The sequence below is a fragment of the Mesocricetus auratus genome, unplaced genomic scaffold (genome assembly GCF_017639785.1).
Source record: "Mesocricetus auratus isolate SY011 unplaced genomic scaffold, BCM_Maur_2.0 Super-Scaffold_100676, whole genome shotgun sequence".
Classification (NCBI taxonomy): Eukaryota; Metazoa; Chordata; class Mammalia; order Rodentia; family Cricetidae; genus Mesocricetus; species Mesocricetus auratus.
In genome coordinates, this window is record NW_024429266.1 from 97,519,624 (window position 1) to 97,531,948 (window position 12,325).

At 50.7% G+C, this 12,325-nt stretch overlaps 1 protein-coding gene across 1 annotated transcript in view; it reads right to left on the bottom strand.

Annotated features, from left to right (window-relative positions):
* Positions 1–660: 660 nt before the first annotated feature.
* Vav1 (vav guanine nucleotide exchange factor 1) overlaps positions 661–12,325 on the bottom strand; it is a 43,802-nt gene continuing 32,137 nt past the window's right edge. Inside the window, exons 23-27 of the mRNA XM_005081335.4 lie at positions 11,174–11,290; positions 7,744–7,831; positions 5,634–5,748; positions 3,448–3,599; positions 661–960 (exon numbers count right to left, since the gene is read on the bottom strand). Coding sequence (XP_005081392.1) covers positions 907–960; positions 3,448–3,599; positions 5,634–5,748; positions 7,744–7,831; positions 11,174–11,290 — 526 coding nt within the window. The 3' untranslated portion in view covers positions 661–906. The remainder of the gene's footprint in view (positions 961–3,447; positions 3,600–5,633; positions 5,749–7,743; positions 7,832–11,173; positions 11,291–12,325) is intronic.

Here is a 12,325-nt window from a genome sequence, read left to right on the forward strand (position 1 = left end):
GTGAGTCCACAGCCAGTGTGAGACTCCTAAGACCTTGTCCCCAAACAGTAACAAAATAAATAAAAGAAAATGAAGGCTCCTTCCACAGAACCAATTTCCTGCCTAGGACTGTGACCCTGATCAAAAGACCTTGACTGGGAGGTCATGACCCATGGTTTGAAGGTCATGATCTGAGCTAGAATGAATTCAAGGCCAGTCTGGGCTATAGAACAAGATTCTGATTTTAAAGTGACTGGAGGTCCCACTCCTTGAATACCCCAGTGAGAGGCTGAGGGCATGGTCGGAGTGGAGCCCTGCCTAGAATTCCCTAGTGAGGGCCTGGGGGGTTGTGCTCATGGGTGGAGCCCTACCTAGAATCCTCCAGTGAAGGGCTGGGGGCGTGGTCGGGGTGGAGCCCCACCTCGACTCCCCCCAGTGAGGGGCTCAGCAGAAATGTATCTACCTATCATGCTGGAGCCTGTGAGGACCATCTTCAGCACAGAGAACAGAAAAGGGAGGGAGAGGTGTGGACTTGATCTCTGTAACCCTGACTCTGTAAGCACAGCACTCCCTCCTGCTAGGTAGGAATCGCAGAATAGTCAGAGAAAGGTGATCTTGTGGCAGCGGGGCGGCGTGCACCCTCCCTGTGGCTCCCATTAAAGACAGTCTGGGCACACCAACTCCTAATCTCGGCCTTTTATTAGAAGCAGTTGCCTCCAGCCCCATCCTTCTTGGGGGACTCGAGACAACCAATGTGTTATAAATTAACTATCGGGTTTCATCCCGGCAACCCTGCCAGCTGGCCACGGGCCGACGCTGTCCATCCTGATACTCCGCCATCGAGGACTGCTCGTGGCCCCTCAACCCCGCTGGCGTCCTGGGTTCAGCTCACATCTGCCTCTCTCTCTGTCCTGCAGGGCACCAGGCTCAGCAGTATTCGGAATAGTCTTCCTCCACATAGTTGGAAGGGAACCAGCCAATCTGGAGAGAGAAGAGGACCCCATGAGAAAAACCTCTGTCCCTGTCACTCCTCATCACAGCCGGCTGGACCCCTGCTGCCTGGGGGCCTTCACACCTGCTGCTGCTCCTCCGCTTTCCAAGTCTCTGTCATGTGTCACCTTGTCAGAAAAACCTTCCCGTCCCGCTGCTTAACATTGTAAGCCCCACGCCATACACATCTACACAGTATTGTCCTTCACAGAACTCATCATCATGACGTAATCGTGGATGGTTATGTACTCTGCTTATTGACAGGATTAACTGCTAAACCAACTCCCCTCCCCCATCACAACATGAGGTTAACGGGGGGGGGGGGAGGTGTTGTCTCCTACTCACCAGACTCCCAAGAGCCTAGAACAGGCCCCCGAGTTCAGTAAGCACTTCATTAATATTTCTTGGAATGTTGAGTAGACAGATGGATAGTTGGGTGGGTGAGTGAATGATGGATAGATGGATAGGCAGACAGACAGATGAACAGATTATGGATGGATGGATGGATGGGCAATGGATGGATGGATGGATGGACTGGTGGATGGGTAGATGGATGGATGATGACAAAATAGTAAAATGATAGATGGACAAATGGATAGATAATTGATGGATGGACGGACAGATGGATGGACAGCCTGATGACTACATGATGGAAGGATGAGTGGGTGGAGAGACAGACACATAAACAAAAGGATGGTTGCACGGAGATGGGTGACTTGCAAATGGATACTTGGATGAACCCTGTCTGCCCCCAGACCTTCTTAAACACTCTAAATGACTCTTTCAACCCCTAGCTATCCACCATAACTCACGAAATGTGACAACAAATGAGTTTATCAAGTCTAAGCATTTCTCTAAATCATGGGAGCCCAGTAGAACAGAAGCTTAACCAGTGCCCTTATCTTCACTCAACAAATATTGAGAAACCTTTCAAGCAGGGAGGAATGCTAGATGCTCAAATTCATCAGAGGATGACATGGAGAAGAGTCTCCATCTATACAGTACAGAGTAGTAACTCAGCCAAAGGCAGCTCACCTGAAGCATCTACAGGAACATCTTTCTCCTTCCAGCTAGAACCAGAGCGAGCAAAGGGCACTGTGGTCCAACCTATGTCTGCCTCTCCATGCATTCAACAGTTACTGAGCAGCTACACAGTAGTGATCAAGACAGACCCCTCCTTTGCATCTTTCATACTTGTCAATCACCTTCTCCCCCCAGGGCCTTCGAACACACTGGGGGATTTCCACATTTTCCCTAACCTTATGTCCTGGCTAGTTCTTTGTCAGCTTGACACAGCATGAGCTGTCTGAAAGGAGGGAGCCTCGACTGAAAACTGCCCCTATAAGATGTGACTGGAAGGCATTTTCTCAGTTAGTGACTGATGGGGAGGGCCCGGTCCACCCACTGTGGATGGTACCACTCCTGGGCTGCTGGTCCTGGGCTCTATAAGAGAGCAGCTGAGCCAGCCATGGGGAGCAAGCCAGTGAGCAGTGCCCTCCATGGCCTCTGCATCATCAGTTCCTGTCCCCATGATTCTGCCCTGGCTGCTTTTGATGATAACTCATATACGGAGCTGTGAGTGAAGTAAAACCTTTCCTCCCCAACTTGCTTTTGGCCATGGTGTTTCACCACAGCAACAGTGACCCTGACGAAGACACTTGCTGATATGCTTTTTTTGCTTTCTCAGCACTGAGATTACATGTGGATCCCACCACCCTTGATTTTCTTTTTATGTGAATGATGAGTGGGTGGGAGGTGGAAGGGAGGGCGGGTCAATGGATGGGTGTTCACATGGGTGAATGGGTGAGTTGATGGGTGGGCAGATGGATGGATGGGCAGGCCAATGGATGGGTGTTCACATGGGTGAATGGGTGAGTTGATGAGCAGGCAGATGGATGGATGGGCGGGCCAATGGATGGGTGTTCACATGGGTGAATGGGTGAATTGATGGGTGGGCAGATGGATGGATGGGCGGGTCAATGGATGGGTGTTCACATGGGTGAATGGGTGAGTTGATGGGTGGGCAGATGGATGTAGGCATGGATGGATAGATGAGTATGCTGACAAGTAGGTAGATGGATGGATAGGACGGTTCTAAGGAATGGATGAACTAATGGATGGTGGGTTTTGGGGGACTGAACTCAGTCTTCAAGTCTGTAATGCAAGCACTTTACCACTGAGACCCTCCCTGGCCCCACTGGCAGTCATTTCATCCATTTAACCTTTTTAGTCCACATGATCTCACTAAACATTGTTTCACAAAGATAGCAATTGGACAATGCTTCCTTTACACCCAGAAGAATCTCCAGGTCATAGTAGGTTCTCCACAAATAGATATAAGTGGGGAAAATGTGTTAAACTTTAGCGTCCTTTTGCCCCTCTGACAAGATGTGACCTTCACGGGAGCCAGACTACATCCTACCACAGCCAAGCCACCCACCTCACACCCCACCCAGCTGGCCATCCCTCCTGCCTCACCCGGCCATAGATCTCCCCACGCCACCAGCCTTGCTGTCCCTTCTTGTTGAGGATCTTGATGATGTCACCCTCCTTAAGGGACAGTTCCGATCGGTCCCGGGCACAGAAGTCGTAGCGGGCTTTGGCAGTGCCGAAATACTTGGTGCTTCCAGCTGAGGAGAGAAAGTGAGACGACTCAGCACCTGAGATAAATACCAGCCATCATGTGGTGGACAGTGTAGACAGGAGACATGCTCTCTGGATGGCTAACACTGAGCTGAAGGGCTTCCGTCATGGCTAGCTGCAACTGTCAACTAGATCCAACCTAGAATAGATGCTCTGAGAAGAGCATCTCAGAGAGGGATTGTCTGCACTGTGCAGGCCTGTGGACATTGGGGGGGGGGGGTTATTGAAGTGAATTGATGTGGAGGGCCCAGCCCACCGTGAGCAGCACCATTCCCTGGGTCGGGGGGAGGGCCTTGGGCTGAACGAGAGTGGACAAAGTGCTCGGAGCACAGGTGAGCAGACACCCATTCATCTCTCTCTGCCCCCAACCGCCGACGGGATGTGACCAGCTACCTCAGGCTCCTGCCTTTGTGTCTCTCCCACAGGAACGGACAATAACCTGGAGCTGTGAACCAATAAACCCTTTCTCCCTATGTTGCTTTTTGTCATGACAGTTTAGCACAGCAATAGACATGAGTCTAGAGGATCCACAGCACCGGTGACCTCCACACCAAAGGAGGTCTACCCCCAACACTGTCTTCCAAAGCCAGACTTTAGGAAATCTAAATATTTTAAATAAGGTTTCTTCCAGTTCACTATGTAGCCCACGCTGAGCCCAGACTTGTCATCCTCCTGCCTCAGCCTCCTGAGTGCTAGGACTATAAGCATGCACCATCACACCTGTAAGACCAAATTTTCAATAACCTTAGCAGTGCTTTATGTACAGTCAATTTCTGTACATCTGTGAGTCCTTAATCTTCATATTTAACCCCAGGTACACAGAGAGAGTTGACTATATTTTTAAAAAGTCATTAACGGTGGCTGCAGAGGTGGTTCAGGGGTTCAATTCCCAGCATCCACATGAAGGCTCCAAACCACCTGTAACTCCAGTTCCTGGAAATCTAACACTGTCTTCTGAATTCTGTGGACATTGTACTCAAGTGCACAGAGCCATGCACAGACACATGTGCACATACATGATCAAAAAATTAAAACAGGGGCTGGAGAGATTGCTCAGTGATTAAGAACACTGCTGCTCTTCCAGAGGACCTGAGTTCAGTTCCCAGCACCCACGACTGAACAGCTCACAACCACCTGCAACTCCAGCTCCAAGGGATAAAGTGCCATCTACACTGCAGAAACTGCTCTCGTAGTAGTCTAGACAGAATTGGTCCCCATAAACTCATAAAGAGTGGCACTATTAGGAGGTGTGGCTTTGTTGGAGTGGGTGTGGCCTTGTCGAAGGAAGTATGCCACTGTGCGGGGCAGGCTTTGAGGTCTCATACATGCCCAAGCCATGCCCAGTACCTCAATCTACTTCCTGTTGCCTTCTGATCAAGATGCAGCCAGCACCACGTCTGCCTGCACACCGCCATGCTCCCTGATGTCATGATAATGGACTGAACCTCTGAACTGTAAGTGAGCCACCCCAGTTAAGTGTTTTCCTTATAAGAGTTGCTGTGGGGCTGGAGAGATGTCTCAGAGGTTAAGAGCACTGACTGCTCTTCCAGAGGTCCTGAGTTCAATTCCCAGCAACCACATGGTGGCTCACAACCATCTGTAATGAGACCTGGTGCCCTCTTCTGGCCAACAGACATACGTGTAGAACTCTGTATACATAATAAATAAATTTTAAAAAATAAAGCATATCTTTTAAAAAAAGAGTTGCTGTGGTCATGGTGTCTCTTCACAGCAATAGAAACCCTAACTAAGGCAGCACCTCTCTCTCTCTCTCTCTCTCTCTCTCTCTCTCTCTCTCTCTCTCACACACACACACACACACACACACACACACATCTTTAACAGGTAAAAGGAGAAATCTCCAACATCATACAATGTCACATAAATAAGCATTTAAAAAGTGGGGGGGCAGGCAGACAGGCTCTCCCTCTACTCAGAGAAGGTGCTAAGCAGTCCTCCAGACCTCCAGCCTGGGATGCCTGCCTACCTGGGATGCCCTCCAGCCTGGGATGCCCACCTACCTGGCGGCTTGCTGATGGCTCTCCTCTCAGGTTCCTTGTAAGGAAACTGCAAGGTGGTGTCCAGCGACTTGAAGCAATCTTTGAGAGAATTCTGCTGGTAAAACTCCACCAGTTCCTGGAAAAAAAATAACCACAAAACAATTGTTATCCCAGCTGGCCAGCCCACAGCAAGGCAAAGTTCAGGCCCTTGTCTGCGCTCCAAACAGCTTCGGGGCTGCTCCCTATGATGGGGACCTCCTCCCTCTGCTGGAACAGCGAGGATCCTCTGAAGAAGGGACCTGCAATGGGTAATATTGACTGTCACCTTGAAGGACCTAGACTCACCCAGGAGACAAACCTCTGGGCATGGTTGCATTAGGTTAGATGAGGTGAGACAAGCCACCTGAATGTGGGAGGCTCCATCCATGGCTGCTGTCCCAGGCGCAATAAAAAGATGGAAGCAAGTTGGGCACCAAAGCCCATCTCGCTCTGCTCTGACTATGGATGCAGTGTGACCACTGCCTCATGCTCCCGACACCACGCCTCTCTCCGTGACGGTCCCTAGCCCCCAGCTGTGAGCTGGAAGAACCTGCCCATCCCCCTTTAAGCCGATTTGCCAGGTGCTTGGTCACAGCAATGAACAAAGTAAACAACAAACGACCACAGGCTGAGCCAATTCATTGTACTTCCGGCCGCGTTTACCAAAGAGGCTCACCAAATTCAAGGCCTCCCATAAGTGCCCATGACTTTATAACTAATAATCATGCAAGCACCGGCCAGTGTGCACACCACACGTTACCAAGGCCTCCAGGGAACCCCGGGTGTTGAGGATGTTCATGGTTCTCCCATTTCACATTTATTTATTTGTTATTTATTATCATTTGGGGGTGAATGCTGCAGAGTACATGGGAAGGTCATCATGCAGGACTCAATCGTCACCTTCCGCCACGTGGATCCCAGGGATGTCACTCGGGCCCTCAGGCTTGGCGATCATCACCTCCACCCACTGAGCCACCTTGCCAGCCCTCTCTCATTTTATAAAGAGAAGCACAGAGACACTAAGTTCTCTGCCCAGGTCCCACCGTGGGGACAAGATGGTCGTGAGCGGCAGCTAATACTAGTAGCTCAGATCTGGCCTCTGTAAAAGACTTTAGATTTTATTTCAGCTTCCCAATGTGTTGGATATATGGGTGTTTTTCCCACAAATGGCTGATGACAAAGAATCAACTGGAGCCAAATTCAACAGTGCCTCGTTCAAGAACTTCAAGTTAAAAAAAAATGCCAGTGTCATTTTTAAAAATATCAGGGGCGGGGCAGGAAAGACGTTGAGTGGGACACGTTCTGTCCCCAGTACCCAGAACCCATGTAACAGCGGAAGGAAAGGACAGACCTGACTCAACAAATAAAAAGTAAAATGCAACTTTTTAAGTTAGGAATTTCGATCAGTGTCCTCAGTTTCTCCAAAGGTCTGCTGAGCATGGGTAAGGCCCACGTGACTTACGTATACACCAATCAGTTTTAAATACCTAGAGCAAGATCAAAAAGAATTAACGGCACGCCAAACACTAGCTAAACACTTCTAAATTCTCAACGAGACAGGCAGTTGCTTGGGTCCAGGGAAGCCAGTTTGGAGACCTGTAACCACGTGGGTTCTGGTAGCCTGTGAAATGGAAAGGCAGAAGGTGGGCGGACTGCAGCAGGGAGCGAGCGGTCAGTGTGTGGGTGCACATGCGTGGAGAAACCAGAGGCTGACCTCAGGTGGCCCCTTCTATCACACTCCACCTTGTCTTTTGAGGCAGAGCCTCTCACTAAGCCTGGCATTCCACTTGTCTCCAGCTCCCCAGGGCTGCTGGGGTTACAGGCACGCACGGCCACACCTGGCTTGTATATGGGTTCTGGGGATTGAACTCAGGCCCTCGGGTACTTTATCCAGGAGGCTTCTCCCCAGCTCAGCCTGGTTGACATCAACAAACACATAACTGGCTTTTCCGCACCGTTGGTCCTTACGGGGATGAGTTCATGGTCAGTGGCCCCTGGGAAGGGCTTGTCTAAGTATAAAATGAGGTCCCTAAGACACGGGTGCACGGGATCTGAGCAGCTTCTGGGGGTGGGGAGGGGAAGTGGCCCTTACCGGAAGGCCCCGGAAAGCCTTTTTCTCCGTGATCCGGTAGAGCCCCTCTGACGTCATGATTTTAATATGTTTGACCTCGACGTTATACCTGGGGTGGGGGAGAGGGAGAGTCGGATGGCTGAGTACCGAGCCTGAGGATCTCTACCTTGCCGCCCCCCCCCCAAGGCTACAAGCCCCAAGGATGGAAGAATCAAGCTGGACTCCTTCTCAGGAAGGGGAGCCCTGCTGTTCAGACCGGAAGAGTGCCCAACCCATCCCTCTCCAGGGCCCCTGCTACTGTAAGCATTCCATTCTTCATCTTACATAGAGGTTTTCTTTTCTCCCTGAGGTAGCTCTAAAACCACCCCACCCCGGGCATATCAGTGAGGGGGTTAGCTGACAGGCCAAGCCCCACCCTGAATGTGGGTGGTAGCGTCCCAGGGACTGAAGTTCTAAACTTCACAGGGAGAAATCGAGCCAGATACCCAGCATTCATCTCTGTGCTGGCTAGTTTTACATCAACTTGGCACAAACTAGAGTCATTTTGGAAGAAGGAACCCCAGTTGAGAAAATGTCCCCACCGGATTGTCCTGTGGGGCGTTTCCTTAGTTAGTGATTCATGGGGGAGGACCCAGCCCATCGTGGGTGGTGCCATCCCTGGGGTCTGTAAGAGAGCAGCTGAGTCAGCCATGGGGAGCAAGCCAGTAAGCAGCGCCCTCCACGGCCTCTGCGTCAGCTCCTGCCTCTGGGTTCCCGCTCTGCCTTCCCTCGGCGAATGGAGTGGGGGGGAGCGTGAGCTGAAATAAACTGTCCTCCCCGAGTCGCTTTTGGTCATGGTGTTTATCACAGCAGTAGACACCCTAAGACTTTCTCTCTGCTCCCTGAGTGTGGGTGCTACGTGACCAGCTGCCTCATGCTCCCGCCACGGTGCCTTCCCCAAGGTTCTCTCTAATCGTGAGCTGGACAAACCCTCCCTCCAGGAAGCTGCCTTTGTCAGGATTTTTGTCCCGGCAGTGTGACAAGTAAATCCACCACCTCAGGGGTGAGTTGAGGAGCCAGGAAGAGCCTGCGAAGAAGACGGCGTCCTTGGATAGAGAGGAGAGACTGCTACACAGCAGGAAAGCCGGCGGCACGGGAAGGATGGCAGAAAGGGGGCTTTGCTTGTGTGGAAAGAGAAGCTGGGCACGGGGGTGGCACACGCCTTCATCCCAGCACTCTGGAGACAGAGGCAGAGGCACCTAGTGAAAAGGTAGGTATTTCTACCAGCACGGGAAGCTAAAACCCCTGGAAATGCTTTTTTATTTTTAATTGTTGAGGGAGTCGCTGGGATGGCTCCTCAGGTAAAGGTACTCGCCACAAAGCCTGACAACTACAACCCCGGGGACCCTCCTGTTGCCATGTAACACAGACTCTCCCAAGTTGTCCTCCAGCATCCACAGTGCACCATGGAACATGCGCACACAGGAAATAAATGGCTGAGCTCTCACAAAAAGATTGGAAAACCCCAAAAGATAAAAATAAAGGCGGAAGCAGGGACAGAGCTCCCCGGCGGCTGTGTTGAGCTTGGCACCCAAATCGGCTATGCCAGGTGGTCACGTGCACAGGTGTGCCTGGAGTCACGTGCACGGGTGGAGTGGGTCCTGGCAGCCACTGTCCCCATGCTTCATGCATCCCTCCACAAGCACGGGCACTTTCCAGGCTCCAGTGACCTGGAGCTGGGGGATTAGGTGATGCTGGCCAGCAAGGTCCTACAATCCTCCTGCCTCTCCATTCCCCATGAGGAGTCACAGGCACAGCCAGAGCTGAGAAATCAAACCGAAGCCAGCAAGCTAGTGCAGAGGGCATTTTTCGCCCCGAGCCGTCTCCCCAGCTCCTGCCATGGGGAACTTTCCTGAAACTCTTGTGCAGATGTAACTGTAACCACACTCAGGTTCCATCTGACCCCAGTCATTACATCTGTTACCAAGAAAATGCACAGCCAAAATTCTGGACAGGATCCACCCTGTGCACAGCCTGCTGGGATCATAAACGCGTGATAAAAGATAAGCTAAAAAATCTCCACCCCTCAACATCGAGGAGATGTTATCTGTAGGGGGTTGGGAGGTGGCCCAGTCAGTAAAGGGCTTGTTGCTCAAGCATGAAGACCCAAGTTCAATTCTCAGCACCCATTTAAGAGACCAAGGTGGGGTGACACTTATAACCCCAGTCCTGGGGGGGGCAGAGGCAGACGGGTCCCCAGAGTTTACTGGCCAGCCAACATAGCCTATTCTCAGTGAAAAAACAATGCTTTAAAACTCAAGGTGGAGCCAGGCCATAGTGGCACACTTTAATCCCAGTACTCAAGAGGTAGAGGCAGGCGGATCTCTAGAGGCCAGCCTGGTCTACAGAGTGAGTTCCAGGACAATCAGAGCTACACAGAGAAACCCGGTCTGAGTGGGGAACCTCAAGGTGGGGGCTTCTGATGGATCAGTGCATAAAGACTGTTTCCACAAGCCTAACATCGGGAGTTCAATTCCTGTGACCAGACCCCTGCAGATTGTCGTCAACCACCACATGGGTACTGTGGCACACGTGCCCTCACACACGCAAATAGATAGATAAATAAACAAATGAATAGATAAATGACATGTTTGGTTTCTTAAAAACACCTGACATCAGCCTGCAGCCTCCACGTGTGGACACGTAGGTAAATGTCCACATACATGTCCACAGACAATAAATAATGCAAGTAAAAGTCACAATCCAATGGCGGGAAGTAAGTTAGTACAGTATGGAGACCAGGAGATCTGTCCTGAGGCAACAAGGTTTTATATTCCAAGGACAGGAGGTTAGCGTATCACAGGATACCAACAAGCCTGTGCTCACTGCGGAACTATCAACACCACCCAGGACACGGAATCAACCAAGAAACTATGATAGACACGCGCAGTGGAGTGTCATCCGGCCATGGAAAGGACAGCATCCTGTCGTTTACAACATGGAGGAAGTGGAGGGTGATAATGAAGTGGGATTAGGCAGACACAGGAAGACAAATGCCACAGCTTCTAACTCACGTCAAAGTGAAAAGCATTGGCCTCAAATAGAGTAGAGGCAAAAAAAAAAAAAAAAGCAAGGGGGGGAACAAAGAGCAGACAAGGCAAGGGAAAGAAGGGGATTGGCGGAATGCAGTAGTTCACCACGCGTGCGGGAGGAACAGTGTACACTATACAGTAAAAGCCTAGACATCCTTGGCAAGCCCAAGAACGAGCATGAGCAGAGAGGGCAGAGCCCAGGTCAGAAGGGCGTGGTCAAGGAGGGAGGAGCTCAGGTCAGAGGGGTGTGATCATGGAAAGAGAAGCCCAGATCGGAGGAGGAGGAGGAGGCCAGGTCAGAGGGGCGTGGTCAGGAGGAGGAGCAGGAGGAGGAGGAGGCGGCCAGGTCCGAGGGGCGTGGTCAGGGAGGGAGAAGTTACTTAATGCTGATGGCGAATTCCGCTGTATCTTTCACCCTCTGCCGCACGAGGTAGGTCCCGTCAGAGCGGTTGGTGAGGATGCCCTCGGCTCCTGCTCTCTCCATGGGACCCGCATACCTGCAGGGACACACATGAATCAGTCATGCCAAGGGGTGTAGGGCTGGGTTGCGGCTCAGGATTTTGGGGGTCCCTGGAATTCGGCCCTTTGCTTTGACGGACATTTTCCTGAGCTCACACTAGACACTCATCTCTGAGCACCAGAGTAGAAACCCAGTGAGGTGTCAGCCTCATAATACAAAGGTTAAGGGAAAGGCTGTCGAGAGGGCTCAGAGGCAAAGGAGCTTGCTGCTAAGCCTCAGGACTTGGATCTGCTGGGTGTCCTTTGACCTATACACACGGACACACGCACATACACACACGCACTCATGCACACACACAGATATACTCACACACATGCATAATAAGTGTAATAAAAACCCCGGTTTAAGTAAAGGGAAGCCCTAATATAAATTAATAGCATTTGATGCAATGTTTAAAAAATCAGGAAAATGAAGTTAACTGAAAAAGGAATGAAACCTATGCTGGGCCACACCAGGTTCAGTGTAAGAACCAGACACCAAAGGCCACACATCGTGGACTCCACGCGGAAAATGCCCACAGCAGGAGAACCCAGAGACAGTGAGCAGATCCACAGGTGCTGGGGCTGATCAGGAGAATCCCTCTTGCAGGAATGGGACTGAGGAATGGGTAGAAGGTTCTGGAACTAGAGGGGATGGATGCAGTCCATTCCAAATGCACTAAAACATACTGAATACCAATGTAAATATGAAGATACTGTGATGTGATGTGTTTATGTCCTTTGAATTTCTTTATCACTGTTTTTTAGATGCAGATGTAAATATGGACATAGTGTGACATGATGTGTGTTTTGAATTTCTTTACTACTGTTTATGTGGCGTGTGGAGGTTGCCATCAGTCATCTCCTTCCGCCAAGGACACAAAGGCTTGTTTTGTTCCCTGAACTCAGCTTAACAGCAAGCACTTTTAATCACTGAGCTGTTTCACCAGCCATGTCTGTGTCGTTACATAATACATGCTGAAGTATCCATATTTATATGTGTAACTACATATAGAGTGTATTAGGATGATATA